At 47.0% G+C, this 21,758-nt stretch overlaps 1 protein-coding gene and 1 long non-coding RNA gene across 2 annotated transcripts in view; both read left to right on the top strand.

Moving 5' to 3' along the window:
- LOC138492006 (uncharacterized) overlaps nucleotides 1-21,758 on the top strand; it is a 1,139,453-nt gene that overhangs the window by 662,979 nt on the left and 454,716 nt on the right. The gene's annotated exons all lie outside the window — the stretch shown is intronic.
- The window catches only part of PCYOX1 (prenylcysteine oxidase 1), a 285,501-nt gene that overhangs the window by 40,575 nt on the left and 223,168 nt on the right, over nucleotides 1-21,758 (top strand). The window contains exon 2 of the mRNA XM_069618912.1: nucleotides 3,877-4,083. Coding sequence (XP_069475013.1) covers nucleotides 3,877-4,083 — 207 coding nt within the window. The remainder of the gene's footprint in view (nucleotides 1-3,876; nucleotides 4,084-21,758) is intronic.

Here is a 21,758-nt window from a genome sequence, read left to right as displayed (position 1 = left end):
CCTTTTACCATAGAAATGTAACTGCATAATTCTTTTACTGTGCTTTTTTTAAACAGACTTTTACTGCAAAATGTAGTGGGAGGTTTGAGTGAGGTAGGTACTATGGGATGGGGAGAAAGCATTCCTTTGGGAGAGTGGGAATGCAAGACCATACAAGTAAATTTGCACCGCCTACTCGGTCTCTATCCGCTGCCCTACCAGTTAAAACATTATCCTCTCCACCCTGTTCAAGAAGTTATGGTCTTTATGCACCCCTAGTTATGAATGGGGCTTAATGACATAGGCCTTCATATGCTCATAAATCAGCTGCCAAACTTAATTTTGAAAAGTTAGTTAATCGATGATAGCCCAGGTCTTTGTACTTCTAACACGGATCTAGTGGTGAAAAGACGCTGCTGGCAATTAGGACAATTGAAAATGACGCTGCTGGCCAACTGAAAATGTACTCCACTAGATGAGGAACAAACTCTCTCGAAGCTGGAATAGGGTGCAGCAAATGCTTTACGTGGATAATAAATGAGGGGGAGGCCCTAATCAGTGGCACAACAATATTTAGGGCATGGCCTATGGACTGCAACTAGCTAAGGAGGCTTTAAACATGTGGCCTTTGTAACTAAATGGAAGTAGTATATATTTCATACCTGGTATGAAAGGAAGTAAGATCCATTTAAAAGGTGTTAATTAATCCGCAGTCAGAAAATAAACTAAATTAAAATATATTTACATTTAAAATCCGAATAGTTCAATGCATGGTCCAATCCCTCAGTTCTTAAAGGAAGTCCATGATTATTTGGTATTGATTACTTTGATCAAATCAATCGAATGACGACTTCAGTATACTATGATGCAAACATCAAACCATTCTTTGAGCTTTTTTCAAATGAAATCATACAAATTAAAAACAAAATAATCAAACTCCAATTTTCTGAAGTTGAAGATACGCCAGTGACATTTACTGAGGAAGAGCAGTTATCACTCCTCTTTTCATTGACCTTTAGTGCCGGGTTATACGGCTGGGGTGCTTTGGCATTACCTTGGACTGGGCACATTTTGAACTCTGTCGTGGCTGTGCACAGGCTGGCATCTCAAGTAAAGCTCTTGGTACAGCGGTTTGATTCACAGGTGGCATGCTTCTGGTACTGGCAGGTGCAAGTATGGACGCTCTCTGGAGCATCCTCAGAATTCAGCATGTTGAATACTCATTTGTAGAATTAAGTTACCAACTTGCACCAGCCAGGCAAGCACATGGCTAAACGTGCAAGGGAGCTCGAACACGAGGCTGGGTATCTCTGGGACGCTACCTGATCAACCAAAGTGGAGTCCGAAAATATAACCCCCTGCAACAGCATTTAAGACTAGCCAACAATCATTAAACACAACCTTACCGTGGGGGAAAATACGTCTCTGCAGGTCGTTGAAGTGCATCAGCAACATCTCTATACATTTACACTTTTCAACACACGTAATATCCCATATCATTGCTTTAGATTCTTAATGATCTTTCAACATGCCATAAGCTTTTGTTTAATGGATCCTTGGGACACCCCAGACCGGAGAGGACAGATCTCCCAGGAGTTCATCAGAGGCATTGCCCCAGGCGAGGGTTGCTATTAGGACTCTGTAGTATTCTGTGAGTAACACCAGCTGGGCTCACTCATACACCAATACATACTTGGAAGAAAAATAGACTGCACAATACACTGCACAAGTGTTTATGTAATCTTAATGTGCATTTTATTTTTATCACCTTTTAGGCAGAGGCATTCATTGGGATTCTCTTATTGCCTTATGCCAAGACTCTACACATGTGCATTCCAATTAGTCATTCGAAAATCTCCCAGATCCACTGATTCAGGGATCTATACTCTTGATGGGATATGTGCATTCAACTTTGTCTTGTTTAAGCGTGATGAGCCACCATTGTTCACTGAGGTATAGCTTTGAATCCATGTTACCACCCTATGGTAACACTTGTAGTTGCAATCTAATTGCCAGGCATACAGATCTCCAATGCCCCCAATTCTCTTTATGCTCACAGAACAACATGGCTTGCTCACCATGAGTCGCTTACCAATTACCAATGGCTAGTGGACAGTGCAAATATACATTCCTGGGCCACTAGATATCTTTATCATTTTTCAGTCCATTGTTAAGTTTGTCTTCAGTTTTGCAGCATTGTGAACCCGTTTGACTCTTTGATATGTGTTGCTTGATAAGTGTTTATCATTATTTTTATCATCATTTTTCTGCTTATGAGGCTCACATATACTGGAAGACATAGGCACTTTAGGAGGTTGGTCACAGAAGTGGTATTGCAATTAGTGGAAATCCTAATGGGCTACAGTTTCATGGCCAATAGTAGTGTAATGTTGCATACATTTTCAAGAGATAGGAGTTGCCACATTTATGGTTGCTCACTACTGGTGATGGGTGTGTGTTTCTCTTACGAATAGGTCTGAACTAGGTGATCTCTCAAATTATAGTGCCCTTTGAAAGCAAATAAAGGGATAGTCTGATTGTTGTAAACCTATTCAATTTTGTTCAATTTTTTTAGACCTATTAAAGTGGGCAGATTGTAGATGCAGCAATTGACTTAACTCGCCGACCTAATGGTTTTAATCAGGATTCTATTTGGGTGAACCAGGCTCCCTCCTATTCTTGTGTTGTGATGCGAGATGAGCATCTATGAACACAATGTTTTTGTCCCGCCTTCCTACAGTAAATTTTCTAGGGCATTGAGGTGATGGCTCTTGTATCTCAACAGAGTTGCGTGCTGTAGCTTTTGTGCAAAGGGTAGTATATCACAGAGCATGATCTACCTTGACCACAGATTAAATTAGGGCTCCTCTGGGGGAAAAAGGGGTGGTAAATCATTTGGGATAAACCAAGTACAGAGACTCTCGCCAACGGTAGAGTTTCACCCTTCCACCGTGGCTTTATATTCTTTAAAAGGTGCTAGAAGGAATGTGGGTTAGTGTCATGTAAATGATTATTGAGCCAATCATTAAATTCATTAATTGACTCAGATGTTTCTTAATTTCCGGACTGTCTTGTTTTTTAATTCAGCCTTGTCATTTGCACATCAATTCCTGCATGTGTTTCATCAGGGTTTTGTTTACAGTACACACCTATGCAACAAGTTTGTTATTTATCCTCATTAAGTATTATTTTGCTATATTAATAAAAACAGTATCTCGTTACTTTTTATTACTGTAGTACACGATTTCGAATCCAAAGTCATGTACATTTCCTTACCTGCTTCTCAAAATCAATAACCTCCCACCATTTTTGTAAAGTAACAAATGCAGACCTCCACGCAAAATCCCACTCCCCTTCCCCATCAGCTCATCCCTGTTGCAGGCATTACACATACTTTGTTAAATGTATCAAAAGGGCAGTATTTGACAAGGAGGCAAGAGAAATTCCAGAAAGATTTTGATGAAGGTTACACGGGAGAGGCCTGATCGCACATTTCTCATATAGTTCGAGAGACCTTGTACGATGGCTTGAACACCGAAAAAGAAAAAGAAAACCTCAACTGGATACCAGTACATTCTATAATGGCACACAAATATAGTGTATAAGTGTGTAAGTGTGCAGTACAAGGCTTTTTTTTTTGTTCATTTTTTTTTCTTTCTTTTCTTTTTTTTTTTTTTTTAACAAAATGGCATTTGGCATTTAAACCGTGCCGACCTTGGATTACAAAAATAAAATGGGGTTTGGTCAATGAAAATGTCGAGAAAGCATGCTTTGAAGTGACCTAAAGGCATACGTGTTTCATCAAGGGTTCAACATTGCATGACTGCGAGGTGTGCATTTTCAGAACAAGTAAAACCCGTTCTGGGACTTTACCTGCTTGTTTTCTTTTCTGTTTAGCAATTATCGGAGCTGGAATTGGCGGCACCTCTGCAGCTTATTTTGTGCGTCAGAAGTTTGGCGATCATGTCCCCATCGATGTTTTTGAACGAGGTGACGTTGGGGGACGCTTGGCTACTGTGGAAATCGAAGGAAAGGAGTACGAAGCAGGCGGAGCCGTGATTCATCCACTTAATTTGCACATGAAAATGTTTGTTGAGAAGCTGGGTAATGAGAAGTAGTTATTGGGAGGAACAATATCCTTCATTGTTAATTCTGATCTTGTACATTAAGATGGCTTAGATTTTCAGTTTATATTTTAATGTGCCTTTTAAGCTCCATGACATAGTTAGTGAAAGCCTACTGGATGCAATTAAATTGTTTTTTAGTAATGTTTGTGAAAATGTTTACCTTTTTTATTTCACTTTGTTAGTTGGATTCCCTTCAGCCTACTTTTAGAAGTTTGGGCTGGCTCCCCAAATTAAGGCAACATGACGATCCCGTAGCCTCCTTGGCTCGCTCAAGCAATCAAATTGAGCTCTTAGAAGAACAGAGGGTTAGTCCAGAATAAAGACTAACATGTTATTTTTAGTAAAAGAATATTCACTCTAAGGTAACTCTTATCTTATATATACTTTATAGCTCTGAAAAGTAGGTCACAATGTGTATGTACTATTATTACCAGTAAGTAGTTAGGCTTCAGAAAGATCTGGTTTTTTAGAAGGTGGGGTTTTCTTGTTCTTACCCAGCGAGTTTGGGTCAACCATAAAGTCCAAAATCAGGCGGCACTTGGGTGACTATAGTCATGGCATGCCTCCCATTGGGTTTTTCAAGGGGCTCTTGTGACTAATGATATCTGCTTGCTGCGCAATGTGCTACCTCAGGAATTCCCCTAGCTCTTCCTCCATCGCCAGTCTTTCTTGTGTCATGCTCCCAAAGTTGGAAGCTTTGCAAAGACTCCATCTTGGACAGTTGTCCCAGCAAATGGAGCCATTTCCCCCAATTCCAAGTGCATGGAACCTGGAATCAGGAAATCCCTAGATGCAGACAGGGCATCTGAAAACCAGTTAAACTGCGTGAGAATCCCTGCCCCACGACTTCATTATCTTGCAGCTACCCACTCCATTCTTTTAACTGGAAACCCTCACCCAACTCCATGGAGAAAAGAGTTGAGGTACTAAGACAAGCACCAGTTGGAGGCAAAGGAAAACACAGCCTGCTACTCTCTTCAAACACTAATTGCAACTCCCACTCACTCAGAACAGCACAGTGTAGAACTACCGCATAATTCAAGAGCGGAGCTAGCACATAAAAAATTCTTGTGTGGCTGTGAAAGCACACTGGAGACCACAATTCGAAATTCCCAAGGGGAAGAGAAGTAAGCAAGCAAGCCCAGAAATTCAAAGTTTCCCAGCCTGACTGTGATGCTGGAAATGCATCGGAGGGACAGGGCCTCCGTATCCTTGTCCTTTACTGCTTTTTATCGGGTGTTCTGTCGTGTTTTCCGTGCAGGAGTTCGTGTGGGACTCCTGGCGGTGCAGCTCTCTTGTTTGATGTACAGACCCATGGGATACCCTTATGGCACCCATGGGTCGGGTACAACCCTGTGCCCCTGGTGTATGTTTTTGGGCACCTGTGTGTGTCCCACAGAGCAGGGTACGGGCTGGTAGAAGCTCTGTGCTGAATTGACAGGTGCCCTGAGCGTCCTCCATTTTGTGATGCAGAGGCCCTGTCATTGGAACCAGTCGATTCCTGATGGAAAAGGCCCTCGTGGCCACTTGCCTACCATCGCCTGTTAACTTGGTTTTCCGGAAGTCCTGACTCTGTCCCTTCCCCCTGACTGGTTGTTGGGTGGAAGTTCCATATATGGTAGTGTAGGGGAAGTGCCGACCAGACTGGCTGGATCTTTCCCAACGACCGTATGTTGTGGGTACACCTGTGGGTGGGAGCTGGGTGAATGGAGTGTGTGACGAATACGCATTCTGTGTTGTGGATGTCTAGTATCTGGTGTTTGAAACAATGACTGAGACAGCCCTGCCTGAAACTGGTATGAATGCAGTGTGTAGTGTTGAATGGCGTGGTACTTGTCCGAATCCACATTCTGTGTTGTGAGTGTCTGGATGGAGAAGAATGGCCTGAATGCACCATGCGCCTGATTGGCTGACTGAATGCCCTTCTGAGTGATTGGTTGCCTCAGTGTGACCCAGCAGAATGAATGGGAGATTAACAGTATATCTAGGGGCCTCTCACTGCTAGAAATTGTTCAGAAGCTGGAGTTGAAACTGACATTGAAACTGAAGATTAACCTTGAAGCCCTGCTGGAAGAGAAGTGTTGCTGCTGCTCTACTTCATTGATCTGAAAGCTGCTGTGTCTTCAAGAACTGATCCAGAGAGGACCTGGTTAGGCGCTTTCTTCCCGAGCTACGAGGGACCATCGTGCACTGCTAACCTTCGCCGAAGCGCCCTGGAAGTCAGCCTACGAAAGACTGTCAGCCGGAGATGAGAAACGAAGAGAAGCACCGGACAGCCGTCCACGACCAGGGTTTGCAGGGTTGCTATAACCGCTGGAGGCCCGTCGAAGTTAGTTGCCCAGAAGCTGGGACTGCTTGACGCTGTGCCATCGACGACTGGAGCCGCGATGCTCCTTTGATTAAGACATTTGATTCTCGGACGCGCTCGTCCGCATCGTCGACCGCTGGAGAAGGCCAGGCCGTCGAAGCGCTGAGGAGCATCCGCTGGTGGGTTTCCCGCCACCCAAAGACTGTAGAGATGGCGGACGACTCGACGCCCTTGCTGGGCCACAGTTCTTCACAAACTCTTTGCTGTCCTGAACTATCATCACCGAAGTGCCCCTCACGCCTCTTCCTCGCAGGACGTCCACGACCGGCCGTCGATGTGCACTGCCAGAACCAGAGCTGCCACCTCACTGCTGTTCACCCTTTTCTTCGTAGGATCTTGATGATCCGTGGCTCCTGCTTTAAAGGATCCGCTCAAGAAGGATCCGTTCGATGACCCGCTGCCGAACTCTGCTATTCCAGGTACATTGGGGTGGTAGAAACCTTGTAGAAGGAAATCAGACTAATTGAACAATCTATGGACTGGGCTTGTGGTATATCTTTATCTTACAGGTTGCCCAGGTGGGGGGGGAATCTCCACACAGAACAGTGTCTAGTGGTAGGGGCCAGTATTCTTTCAATTGTTCTCACCAACTGCTTTCCTCCTTACCTTTTTATTAATTGATTTTGTGTGACATTTGACCAGAGTACAGTTGATGCACTTTAATGAAATCTGATAATAATTGTGGTACCACTTAGAACTGTATATATTTGCCATTGTAGATTAACTGAGCACAAAGTGAGTTATTGTGATTGTGTATATAACCTTGAACCTTAATTATATAAAGACTGTGTTTTCACTAATACAGTGTGCGGACATTCCTTTGTCAGTGCTTGGGGACTACACTGTACTTAAGAACCAGCTTGCATCTCCTCCTGAGAAGCTAGACCTTGATTGCTCGTCCATTGCTATCAACAATAGAGAATCTTGGCTGGTGTCGTCCGTGCCTATCCTCTACCATATAGAGCATGAGTACAGACACCCACCTCCAGTGTTTACACCTACCCACCTTCACTTGGAAACAAGAAGTAAGTCTGGGGGAGAGGGAAACAGCTGCTTGGCAAACAAACGCCAGGCCATGAATTCAAAGTGGCCAGCATCCTTTTTAAAGTCCTCCTTCCAGAGTTCTAAACTACAGAGCCGAACTCCCAATCAGGTTGCAGCAGAAGAGCACGTGACCTGCCTTGCAAGTAAAAAAAAAAAAACAATCCCTGGCTCAGACACCATGAAAGGGGCTCTTTCCTCAGTGTGTGGGAAGGGAAGCAGGGGGCAGCTGGTAATTGGAGAGCGGTGAGGCCAGAGCCAGCTGAAGGAGCAGGGCCATAAAGAGGTCTGCAGCTACTGGGTCTTAGTCCGGTGAGTTACTGCCCCAACCCCAAAAGGAGGAAGAATTACTCATGCATCCTGACCCCTTGTCTCCATACTTATAGCATGATGTCCTAACAGGGATGAGACTGGAGCACTCTGCAATGCAGAATTTGTGCTGGCCTCTCCACTCTTGCGCTCTTTGGCTTCCTTCTGCCAGTACCTTTCTCTGCACGGACAGATAAGGAGCACTCGCCAGGCAGCTTCTTTCTGATGGGTGCTTTTTATTTTTTCTTCTTTTCATTTGCTGAATCCGCCTAAATTCTTTGGGTTGCAGCCCCTGCCACTCTTGTGCCTGTTCTTTCTCTAATGCAGACTCTGGCCAACTCTGCTTGCTGTGTCTGGAACCTGATCACAAGTGGCCTGTGCGCTGTCTGGTTGTAGCTACACACATTTTCTAGGATACATTGCTGGGAGATTCTATTCCACCAACCAGTGCCTTAATGATTCATGGACAAGGTAAGGCCTGTTTATTTTTTGCAGGCTTCCCGCAAGGGGGGGCACGTTGTTAGGGTTGTGACCCAGTAGGAGGAGCTTACTGTATCCTAGCATGCACATGGTCTCTAATGGATGCAATCTTGCTCATAGAAATAGAAACTAAAGTTCAAGGCCCTACCTGGGAAAGCTTCTTAATGGCTGAACAATCTGTTCACTGCCAATTTTACTGGGGTGTCTGGTCCGGCATTGCTAGCTGGATTTTCTTCTGACCTTTCCTGGGGGCTCAAAGGCCAAGGAAGCCCTCTGTGCAAGGTTCTCTCCGAGTGTCCCCACCCTAGCTGTTCAGCTAGTGCCAGCCACTTTAGGGCTACCTGGAGGGATCAACAGCATCCTCTGTTGGGACAGCTTGTGCACAGCGGCCCTTTCTGTCATTGCATCTCCCCAGGAGCTGTTGGTGCTCCTCAAACCTTCTGCGTCTTTGGCAGAGGCCGGGCCCCACACAGTGTAGAGGGAGAGGCCATGGTGGAACCCCATGAGCTCAGAATGTCTGCAAGAGATCTTTAGCAGATTTAGCCTCTCGCCACATCCTGATGAGTGGTTCTTTGGAATTCAATATCTCCTCTAGGATAGGGCTAGCCACAAGCCAGCTCAGGACCCCCTCCTTTGTTGCCTCATTTTGGTATTCATCCCCACTCTCTCACATTACGATTTTATTGCTTGCTTGATCCTATCTGGACGCATTGTATGCCATTCTTGTCAGTGGACACTTCCTCCTATGGCACCTGCCTGGGCCACGCTCTTCCCCTCTTTGGAAGACATCCACCCAGCCATGTTTCTTTGCTAACTTTCCTGCTATTACCTATTGCTACTGCCACTACCTTTATGTGCCTTTGCATCCTCTTATCCGCCTACTCTGTTCTGTTTATACAACACCCACGCGCAGGAAATCATTGCAGCATTTCCTCACTGCAGCCAGTGTGAGTTGTTCCATTTGCTGCCCATGATCCACCTTGCATGCTCAGTCAATTGTTGCCTTTCCATGTGTGCTTGTTCTCAAACATAGATGCTTTTAGTTTTGCATTGCCTTTGATTAATTGCTGTTTTCTTGCCTTTGAAATCAATATCTGAAGCCCTCTTTTACTTCCTTAGTCCCTACGCCTGAATCATGCTGCCTTTTAAATCTGTGCACTGACTTTTTTCGGCTACAAGTTTTACTTTAAAGGCAAATCTGTGTGCTTTTGAAACTGCGTTGTGTATGTTCTCTGCTGCATTGTAGTGTTTTGTTTAAAAGTGGAATCTAGGTGTTCTTCTGAACCTGTACATTGTTTCCTGCTGCTTTTCAGCACTTGTGCATATCTTGTTTTTAGGCACCTGCCTCACCTGGTCCTGCTTGGCTGCTAGGCCGCCTGGTAACCTTATTCGTGCACTGTTCAGCTCCTCTGTCTTGTCCAGTCCACCCCACCACATGGCTCTCTCCATCTCTCCTGTCTATTCTAATTGCTACTCTATCACCTACCTATCTCTCACAAAGTCCGGAAGAAAAAAGATCTCCTGGATTCTATTCCAGGCCTACCTGTTGACACATTTCTCAATGCTACTTCCAGGCAGACTATTACCCATATCCCCTTTTCTGTCCCTTCCCCTGACCTATAGACGCACTGTTACGCTCACCTGGCTCCCACAGGGGCGTCGGTCGGACCCGGACTGCTGCGACCTCCACCCACGTGATGCGTAGTGCAGCGATGACTGACTGGATCTGCCCTCCTAATCTTGTCTGCTTGGCCCTTAGAAATATTCTCCTACAAGTGGAGAGATGGATTTAGCCACTTGTGTATTCAAGTGATAGCACCCCACTGTCCTCCCCACTAATCACCTCTGAAGCGCCCTCTCAGAAATCTCACCTTATATTCTTGAAGGATGAGCCCTCCATCCTGCGAAGCATGCAGGGGGGCGTTGATGACCAGTTACTTCACTGGCTTGAAGGTATTGGAACAGTTGAAGACGAATCCTGACGAAGAGCCGTAAGTATATAGTTCGTAAGAGTTCAAAATGTCTGGAATTCACTCCTGTCTAATTCCTCTTTTATCTTGCAGCTTTGACCCAATAAGACGATTGACAGCTGAAAGCGCTCCGGTAAAAGTCTGTGTTACCCAACACTGTCCGGTAAATAATGCCAAAGGTTAAACTTGCTGCTTTCTCGTTATCTTACAGGTGCGGCATAAGAAGATGTGGCGTGCTGATGAATTATACCTCCGGCGGTAAAATCAGGTAAGCATATGGTGGCTAAAGAGATTGTCTCTGTCTGTTCTCTCTGCTCACCTTGTTGTTTCTTGTCCTCCTTGGGCGCCGGGATTCGGCGATGTAAAGATGGAGACAGCGCTGATCGAAGAGATGCTGTGTGGAACAGTGAGTTTGGTGTGGCGCTGCTGCTGCTGGTGATTCAACACGTTTAAAACCAAGTCTTTCCTCTGGTTTGAAGATGCGATGAATACAGAATCAGGTAGGAAATCAGGTAATACTCTTGTTCTAACCTTTGCTTCTTTCCTTCTTTCTAGGTGGTCCAGGTTCGAGGCGGGCGTGGCAGAAGGCTGGATGCTGCCGCTGGCACGGTGAGCGTTACGCTGCTGGATGCAGAATAACGCGAAGCATGTGCTGCTCTTCGGGCGTGGTTTAAATAGCCTCCAAAGTAGTCCCAGGTAGGTATTCCTCCCCGACCACACCCGAGTAACAAAATAGTCCCTAAGGTAAAGTAGTCCCTTCCAGGCTTCACATGGGCTTGGATCTTCTTGCAGCATGGTCTGCTTCAGGTAAGTGTGTACCTATGAGCCTGGCGCCTATGGCGCCAGGACTGATGTCCCATATGAGCCTTGCGCCACAGGCGCCAGGACTGAACCCAGACAGCCCCTAGCAGGGGTTGCTGGATTTTCTCAAGGCGACATGATGCCTGCTCCCGGGGCTGATGGACGTGCCTGGATGCCCAGGGGTATACATCATGACACACACCTTTTCTCCACTCTCTCTCCTGTCTCCTCTTCACCTAATAATGGTGGCAATAGATGGCAAGCACTCTTGGCACACTTCTCATCCTCTAGGTGCATCATTAAAGCCTACCACAATGTCACTATCATGGCCCAAGGCTCTCAGACTACTCTTATCCTCCTTAACAGGCGCCTGACCTCTCTCATTAACTTCCTCCCTTCTCCTGCTACCCCTCCCTCTGCCTCTCTAACCTCTCTACCACCACCAACTGGTGTACCTCGCCCCTTTACCGCCCCCAACCCCTCCCTGAAAACTTTCAGTGGTGGTAACCAGCTTCACATAGCTACTCCTGAATGCTTGCTCTGCTGTGAAAACACTCCTGACATCTGTCTCTTTCTTGAAGACTTTGAACTAGACATCCTTGCTCTTCCCGAGACGTGGTTCAATGCCAGCTCTGTCACTGCATGTGATACTCTGCTTCCTGAGGGCTACAAAATCCTCTCCAAGCCTAGGTCCGGAGGGGGAGTAGCTCTGATTTTCCCTGAGTGTGCCTGCTTCCATCATACCTACTCAATCCTCCTCCTTTTTTGAATGCCTCGTCTGTAGACTTGGAATCTCACGTAGTTTCTCTCTCTCTCCCTCTCGCAACCTCGCACTTTCTACCGGCCCCCCTGGCCCGATCTCTCTCTTTCTCTCTCTTTTTCTCTCTCTCTTTCTCTCTATTTCTCCATGGGCTGACCTAGCCTGCTCCCTCTCAACCTCTTCCTCCAAACGCCACCTCCTTGGTGCCTTCTATATCTACCTCGATTCCCTTGAATCATCCACCTCACAGTTCTGTGTCCTCTTTGACTCTCTCACTATTCTTCCTTCTGGCCCACTCAGCCAGACACAATCTGGGCGTCCTCTATCTGAGCCTCCCCCAGCACTGCCAGCCTCTGTCGTCATCTGACCGATGAAGCGAGTATCAGTCGCTGCTTTTGCCTCCACCTTCACCCCCCCGACCCTCCATTCTGACTCTCCCTCTGTCCTTGCTAACCTACACCTCTGTCCCGAACACCTTTGGCATCCTCATCCCTGTCATGAGGATCTGCCTAAAGCCTACCTCCTAAGACAATGGCTTGTATGATTCAGATCTAGGATCTCTGAAACGCAAGTGCAGAGTTGCTGAATGGAAGTGTCAGACCTTGGGTTTACCCTCTGACATACTGGCCTGCCGCCTGCTCCAAAGGCAATATATCCAAGAAGCGTGCCCACATTCAAGGCAATATATCCTACTCCCTTGGCATCACTGACCGGGCACTGGATTGGCTGACCGCTTTCCTCACTAATCGCCCTTCCCAGCTGCAAATGGGCACCTTCTCCTCCACAACCATACTTTCTACCTGTGCCATCCCCCAGGGCTCTATCCTATCGCTTTATTCTTTAATATCTATCTCACCCCTCTAGCTCACCCAATCTCCTCTTTCCTCATTTCCTGTGCTATGCGGATGACCCACAGCTTTCGTTCCAACTTCCCTCTACTACCTCCTCCTCCTCCTCCTCGTCCTCCTCTCTCCTCCCTGATTGTCTGTCCGCCATTCAGACATGGTGTGCCGCTAATTATCTTTGTCTTAATGCCAGTAAGACGGAGATCCTTCTCATTGGGACAACTGCACCTTCTTTTCCTCCTACCCTCTGGCCACCCTCTCTAGTTCCTCTATCCCCACCATCCTGTGAGGCCAAAAACCTCAGGGTCATCTTTAACTCCGCTCTCTCCTTCACCCCTTACATCTTGGACCTTACGAATAAGGCCCACTTCCAGCTCCACCTCCTCAGAGGTACTCTCCCTTTCCTCACCACCCCCCCTCCCCTGCACCCCGCCCGAAGCTCAATGTCTCCTGTAAGGAAGGCATGGTGTCGAACAGTGAAGCCACGCAAGTGATCACAGTTCAAGGGTGTTTATTGAACTTCATTGGGTTGGTTGAACTATGATCTAGCCCTAAATCTAAAGATGGGAGCAAGCTACAACCATCAAATAATAACCTAGTCCTAGTGGAGTCTCTGTCAAAATAAAAGGGCCTTTACTAATAAACCTATTGCCAGTCTTTACTTCTAATAACAAATGGTGTGCGACAACGATGTAGGCAAAAAGAAAAGTGTTAAAGAAATGATATGTCGGGATAGTGGAGCTGTTGGCTTCCCTTCCCCCACGTTTTCAGCACGGGAAAAGGTGGTACACTTAAGCTTTGCACACACTCTGCCTTCTCGGCCATGAGGAGACAGTTCAAAGCATAATTATCAGGGGCTCCTGCCAAAGTCTCTCCCAATGACCATCTCTTATTGCAGAGGGCCTGACGTAACAAACACCAAAGTTCCTTTCATCTGGATTTTCCCATTCACAGGTTCGCAATTGGTCTCCCGCGTTCGTGCTCAGACCCCTTTAGCACAATTTTCACAACTGGTCTCCCTAGTTCGGGGTCAGACCACGTAAGATCACTTTCCAAGCTTTCCTCTTTGTACCAAAACCGAAGACTTTAAATTGTGGGATGGGGTTTTGCTTCAACCATTGCAGGACCACTTTGATTCACTCCATTTCTTATTCTTGTCTTTCACTTTCGCTTCTGTCAATTATCAGTTGGGTACCTTTTTTTTTCATAGAGACCTTCGATTGAGCACCCATGCTTTGCAGGATCACTCTGTCAAAAGTATTGTGTTTTGGTTTCAAAGTTTAATCGCTCATCAGCAGTTCAACTTTACTTGCTTGCAACCTTAGCTTCAACACAAACTGGTGTTGTATCAGTCTTCATAACTCACTGGCTGTGTTGGTTTTACTGACGCTGCCTTGTTCTTGGAGCCAAGGACGGTACCACAGGGGCTGGTTACACTGCTGGTGCTCCACTGGCTCCCCATTCGCGAAAGGATTATCTTCAAAATGCTCTCTATCACTCACAAATGAACCTGCATTCCTGGCACAAGAAAGTCAAGAGAGCCAACACCATCAGACCGGCAAGGTCTGCCCATGCCCACTGCCTTGCACCGCCAAAATGTAAACATACTAGAGGACGAGGCGTCAGATTCCCAACGATGGCAGCTAATCGATGGAATACCCTCCTTCCTGCCCTAAGAGCAGACTAATCTTACTGGGCTTTCCAAAAAGCCCTACAAACTTGGCTATTTGCCTAACCATTCATCACTATTTCTCTCCGCTTCATCATGGCATGAACTTGTGTGCAAATTGTCAACAATGTATGAACTCTATGCATGTCTGTAAAATACTTCATCAGTGAGTGTAACTGGTCTTGCAACAGTGCTGGATGCCCTTGGGCTTAGGCACTTTATAAATGTAAAAATAAATGACCATTCCCATAAAGGTCCTAACAGGATCAGGAACCTGCAGGAAGCTCGGACCCGGGCTTCTGCTGCCAGGGAAGACCTGGTCAGAATCCCACGCTCAGTTAAACGTTCCCATATTTCCTTCCAACTTTTCCATCTTTGGAACCTGGTCGTTCACATAGGTCTTTAGTTGCTATGTTTTCTTGGGCATGGCTTCAACATGCCTAGGCTCTCCATGAGTTTAGTGAATTCTAGACATACCCTCTGGGGCGGCAAACACCACTATCTCCAGCCACCTCTCCTTTCGGCGCAGCACCACATAGAATACAGTTCAGTCGCACAATAAATTTGGTCCGATTTGTATATAAAGCTCCTCCACCTTTCCCTTCTCCTGCTTTCTTAAGCATCTTTTTCTGTCCTACTCCCTCATCCCGACTTTGCTCCTCCCTACCACTACTTTGTGTTATGTCATATGCCTCCTTTGCCTCTCTGACAGGCAAACCACTTCAACACCATAGCCTATGGCAGGAGGCGCTATACAAATGCAAGATAACATAACATTGTCAGGAACTTGATCCCTCCATCTAATCCTTTGTCTTTTCACATGCAGATCCTTGTTCACACAGTTCCCCAGGAGCCCCCTATGGTTCTGGTGACTTCCACCACGAGTCGGTGATGTTGGAGGCACCTATTAAAGAAAGAAAACAAACTACACCATTAGTACTTTCCGACCAGATGCCAGATGCTGGCTGCCTCTGCCTCCCAGAAATCATACTGGGGTCGGCCACATTCCAACAGAGCCCCGGACGAGGAGAGATTGGCGGAATCAATTCTTTGTGCTCTGCCATGGAAGTGCCTGCACAACAAACGCTTCTTCCCTCCTCCTTGGCTGTGACTTCCATGGCTGAAGAATGACCGTTTTCAGCACATGACCAATGCCACTTGAGTAGGGGACCAGTGTCCATCAATGAGCCTGGAGGCAGATCACTAGGACTCATTGGCACTTTTAGTTATTTCCAGGGGGCATTGATTTCTTTCTGCCCTCTTACCTTTTACCCCTCTCCACCAATCTCGCTCTCTGTGGGTAGAGTTAGAGATTGAGAATATCTATTTAAAAAAAATATATATATTTGTTTATTGATGCATGGACGCAGCTTGTAACAATACACCGTTTCATAATATTCATACATTGCTGTTATGTTTACGAGTCTTCAAGAACTTTTCCTTGTATCGCAACCTATATTTCAAATTAACGCTAAATCTAACAATTTTGTGTGGGACAAGAAACCAACAGTTGTTGTCAATCATATACTTTACAAGTTCAGGCAGATCCCGTTTATAACATAATGTGAGTGTTCTAGTTTTGGGTGTTCGGGATAGAGGATCTGTAGTTCTTTGGTCCTTCCACCTGGTTGCTGCACAGGTGTAGGTCTCCCTCATGGGACCAATGACACAGATCATTGTCTTTGTTTACGGTTCGGGGGGGACTGCAGAAAGCAGTTTGTCATATTGTATCAATCCTGATACCGGAGGTCGCAAATTGGCAGAGGCCATCATGTCTTTTAGCATTTGTCCCCAATCCATACTATTGTCGATCTGTGTCTGTCTTGGTTTGGTTTCTAAGTAGTTCCTTCTCTGCTGTCCGCCAGCGGTGTATATCTTTCAACCATTGTTGGATCACAGGGTCTTTTTGGTGTTTCCAGGAGATCACCATTCTACCTGGCGCGAGAATGCTCTATTTTTCATACGCTTCTTGTCCTGCGCAAGCAGGTGGGTCTCTTGCAGGAACACAATAGAAAGAGACCTATCCATCACTTTGCCCAACACCGATTTTCTTTTCAACAGAGTTCAGACCCTGCGCATTCCATGTCAACATCAGCATTGGGTCCTACCCCTCAGTTACAGCATCAACATCAGTTACAGCATCAACATCACGGGAAGCCATTCGCCACACCCTGATCACCCCGGCATGAATTGCCTGAACATTGGTCCTGTAAAATAATTCTGTCCCACAGACCACTTGTATAACATAATTCCCCCTCTCCGTCCCCAACCCTCAAACCTGCTCAAACATGAGCATTTTCCAGATCTGGAAACTTTGTAAGGAAGCAGACTTCGGGATGGAAAGAGCTCTAACCGAAATAAATTCTCCCTCCCAGCGCAGTCCTTCCATACCAGTACCAGACCGGGCCCCAGGCACTCCCCCCCCCCACCCCCAATAGGTGCAGCTCCAAATGGGCCCTGCAAATGAGCACCCCAACCACAAACTGCAAAAAAGCTAACCTGGTCTTTCCCTACCCCCCCAAAACAAAAATAAAAGACCAGGAGAGAATGACTCAATTCTCCTGGACAGGCTTCCTCAGCCTTGGTAGGCAATTTTGAGGTACTTTTTAGCAATCTCGTGGATTCATTTATTTAGTTTTTCTAGGGGACTCTTCCAAGTCTTTGGCTCCCCTATTCATTATCTTTGTATGCTTCCCTTCCTCTGTGGTATGGACTTCAGTAATTCTTGTACAATGTCTCTCTTAAGTGTCTCTGAAAGTTTCTACTCCTCTGGGATTACTAGGTATATTGAATCCCTCTATAAGTGGCTCTTATCTGCTTTTCTGTAATACTTTAAATGAATAAGGTGTTTAACATCTTGTTCCTCCTCCGTTTCTATGTCTTTCTCTTTGAGATGTTTATTGTAGACCCAACAGTTATTCTTATTCTCTTGTCCAATTATTATATTAATAAGATGAGTAAACGTTTCATACTGTTTCTCACTCTACTTGGATTCATGCCAGTCAATGTGACGATTAGACTGACTCCCAGCATTTTTCTCACTCTTCATTCCGTTCCCACTGGGACAAGTAGGATGAGTTTACTCTTTATCCCCGTCTTCCCTGCTGGGTCGCCCGCAGTTCCTGTGGCCTTGTTTTCTACGGGTTGGCGTACTGGGGCCTGTTCTCAGCATAGGGACCTCCTTCGTAGTCAGGATAGCTTTGGTTCTTTTTCCGACTCCTGTTTCTTCTCTGCATCACCTGTGCTGCAGCGGTCTTGGCGTTGTTGCCAGACTGAACAGTACACCTGTCCTGGGTCACGCCACCACTCTCGACTTTCTCCTGGGGTTTTCGTACCCATCTCTCTCTCTCTCTCTCTCTCTGGTTATTGCGTCATCTGTGCTTTTTGCCTACAGCACCTTGTAGTTTCCTCCCAATGGAGAATCTCCCAGTCTTTCTCAGCACTCCTCACTCGGCTGGTTTGAAACTCGCGGGTTCTGCTTCTCATGGGCAGTAGTCATCTTCTCTTTTTGTGATCGGCTGCTGGGTCCTCCCCAGCGTACGATTATAGTCTGTTCTGTCTTTTAGTTGATCACTCTTTGTTGTTTGCTCATTCTTCACACACAGCACAGTAGTGTTGCTTTCCAACCATTGAGTAAACTATATTACTCACTTAGCATTCTTCTTCACAGTAGTTTTACTACATTGACCCTCAATTTGGATCTTTGGTCTTATGTCACAATAACATATAGTGGTCTGGTTTGATGGAAACCTCTGGAGTTCTGATGTGACTGTTCTAGAAGAGCGTGTTCTAGGGTGTTCCTCTCTGGAACGGTAGTCCTTGTCCCTCAGAGGGGAGTCTCTCCCTAATGAGGTCCTGCATGCTGCCACCCACAGGGGGATTGAGTAGCGTGCTCACCTCCCTAGCTTTAACAAAGCAAGGCTGCAATATGGGGCGAAGGGACTGAATCTCATGATTCGTTACACTCCCTTTAGCAGGACACATCGGGCTGCATCTCCTTTGCCCATCGAAAGCCACAGCTGCATGTTGGCAAAAATCAAAACTAGCCTTTTCACACTCATAACAGCCACTGAGTTTCAGGCTTTTAAAATAATACTCATGAACCACTGGCCACCAGGGGGCGCACAGATGGGCTCCTCTTGTGTGTGAGCTCTGCTCTGCAGCCCCGAAAAGCGGCTTGAGCCCCCTCTGAGGGAACCCCCACCACTGCAAGTAGGAGAACCTGCTGTCTGAAAGCGCCCCTTAGCAAACCGAGAAAAAACCCAAAGAAAATTGGGGCTGAATTCATCGAGAAAAACGTAACTCTCTTTCTGACATCACACTGCGCCACAAGCACAGAGGTTTGATGCACGCCAACGGATCGTGGGCCGTCGTCAGAGCATCAGAGATTGTCTGGGATCGCCCATTTGCGGGATTGCTGCTCCCATGGAAGTCACTTCCCCCGCAGGACAACGGAAGACAGCGGAGCTTCCTGCGAACTGAGCCGATTAAAGGGAACAAAGAAAAAACAATGTAAAGCTTGGCAAAGTGCTGATCCCGAGGCGGTGAACTGGAGAAATGACACTCTGCCTCTGACTTCTGCAGAGGACAGCCCTCTCCACTTGTTCCCACCGGCGTGCCCCCATGGATCTGCCACCAGCGGACTCGATTTGCAGAGGCTTCGACCTCATGGTGTACGGCCTTCAGGGACGCGCGGCAACATTGACTGAGAGGTAAGCCGGTGGGCCTCCTGGCGCCCCCTTCCAACTGTAATGGCCGCGACTCCCAGTTTATTGATCCCTCCCCACCTGGAGGAGGGAAAACCACCATAACGGTGTCCCAGAACCCATTGTTGCGCTGACCCACTTGGCACCTTGAGGCCCCCGACATTGTACAATACGACTCGCACGGCGACCTCCCCTCGCCAACATACGCCGCTCAGCCACAAGTCCCGCAGAGGGTGGAGGAGGTGAGATCTGAGCCAGCCCCACTGAGGAAGCGAAAAAATACCGGAGCACGTGCAGACTAATGAGGACTTTGTATCTCTGGCAAATCACAAGAACACTACAGCACACAAACTAAAGGGCAGAGTTGCTCAGATACTGAGGGTTCTTTGGAACCAACTTAATTGCTGGAATCATTCTGAAAGCACCCGAGAGCATTTGAAGACATGGCAGGCCACATAGCAATGCCCCTCTGGCTCGAGGAACTGGTTGTACAGTACATAGGAGAGGAATGACACTAGGGAGCAGACGTCCCTGAAGCCACAAGCCATTAAAGCAGTAGTGCCTGGGGCACAACCATGTGATTCCCCCACACACTGACACTTAATCTCAAGGACAACCCGTCCCCTGGGGTATGAGCCGACTCTACTGATCAGTGAACCTGGGTATCTCGCGGTTTCTCATGAAGAAACGGAGCTGAACGCCAGAAAAGGTGAAAAAAGTGGAAAGACATAGCATCTGTGTACATTCAATCCAATCCCGTCCACAGTAGGGCGTAAGAGAGCTGGACCCCCGCGCAACAGGGAGTGTGCCCACCTCTACCTTACGCCCCAACACCGAACACAAAACCGAAGTTTCCCAGGACACGGAACACCTCCTACAAATCCCTGAACCTGACGCCTTATCCACAGGAAGGTTGGGCCCCCATCCTTGGGGCGTGTGCCCTCTTCTCCACCCGGGGAAACTACGCACCCCCCTAGACAACACACAATCTAGAAGGAAGACCAAAAGGCACTGGAACAACCAATTGAAGTGCCCGGTATCCCGGTCGTATGGACATCGGAGAGAAACTTCCACCGTGCAGGTTCTCCCAACACAGCTCTGACACGGCCTGCTCCTCAGACCTCAGATTGGTGAATCCAGGAGCGGATGCGGCTCCGACCAAGGTGGACGTTGCAGATCTACTGAATGAAATGAAGAGCATGAGAGCTGACGTAGGCGGAAAGGTCGACAAAATAATGCAAAGACTAGACCAGATGCAAGAGAGACTTGAGGGTGAACATAACCAAACCTCTCTTGGCACACTAGAATCTCAGATGGACCAGAGAATTGCAGACATTGAAGCCAGAGAGGAAGAGTTCTGCCTAAAAATTGACGATTTAGAGAATCGGGAGCGGTGTAACATACGTATTTTAAGCATTCCGGAACAGGAAGGCGAAACGGACCTAGTAATGAAAAGGACCTTACATAAACTTATGAAACTCCTATTCGAGGACGACTCCATGAACGAGCACAAAATAGATCGTATACACAGAGCTGGAGGCACAGCGGGCGGACTGAAGTCGGTCTTGGTGCGGTTCCACAACTACACGGAAAAAGCCAGGGTCCTGGAGAAGTCCAAGCGTAGCACGCAGATCACCTTGGGCACAGCAAGGGTGTCGATTATACCAAGATTTGTCGACTCTTAAACTGGCAATGAGCAGAAAATGTGTTCTGCTCACTAAATGGCTGGAGAAGGGCAGCCGATACCGTTGGCGATATACCTTCTCACTAACATTTGAATTGTAAGGGAGCATGATTAGACAGAAATCGGAAAGAGATATCCAGACCTGCACAACTGACATGCCAGGCGAACAAGGAGAGGAAGTAAACCGTGAAGGAAGAAAGGCAGAAGATAGAGAATGGTGAATCAAAGGCCCGAAACGGAGACGAATACCCAGATAGAGGAAATTCAGAAGGATGAATGCATCACCGGACATGGAACAATAAATGGAATAGCACGTTATGTGCTCTTAGTGCAAGAATTTGTGCACAAAGGTCTGTGCTGACAAAATAGCAGACGACTGAAGAGTCAAACACGAAACACTGGAGGAGGCGCATCAAGATCGCTGAAGCGCCTGTCCCGCAGTTAGGTGAGACCCAACCATAGTCATGTACAACGTTGTGAAACGCTGTTGGAGGGGCCCGATATTGAAGGAGGAATGCGCTTGTCCAGGTCATGACCTATAGCGCTAGGAGCGAGGTACTCCCCAATAGACTTAATTTGTTATGAGATTGTTGAGGGGGGAGTTAGGGCTCGAGGTTAAGTTGAATGTTATGTAAGGGGGCCGTAAGAAAGGTGGCCTCTGCTGGTGGTCTGAGACCGGCCTGGTATAGCTGACCCAGTGGAATCGGACTCCGAAAGGCAAGGGTGGGGGAGGGGGAAAGTCATGGGGGGAGGAGGGAACTGAAACAGACCGCCCCAGACATGGGTTGTGGGCAATGAGGAATGGTGAAAGGAATAGTGGCATAGGTTCATGGAGTGAATGGTACATGCAAGAAATAAGAAATGGCGACAACACCTGAAACCCTGAGGGGATGGACCTTTCCGAGTGGGTACGCTCAATGTAAAGGGCCTAAATTATCCCACAAAGCGTTCACTAATATGCAGGGAGTTCAAGAGGGCCCGATTTAGATGTACTCTTCCTCCAAGAGACTAAATATGTA

Source organism: Ambystoma mexicanum, chromosome 10 (assembly GCF_040938575.1).
Source record: "Ambystoma mexicanum isolate Mex_15411 chromosome 10, UKY_AmexF1_1, whole genome shotgun sequence".
NCBI lineage: Eukaryota > Metazoa > Chordata > Amphibia > Caudata > Ambystomatidae > Ambystoma > Ambystoma mexicanum.
This window is presented reverse-complemented; position numbering and strand designations above follow the sequence as displayed.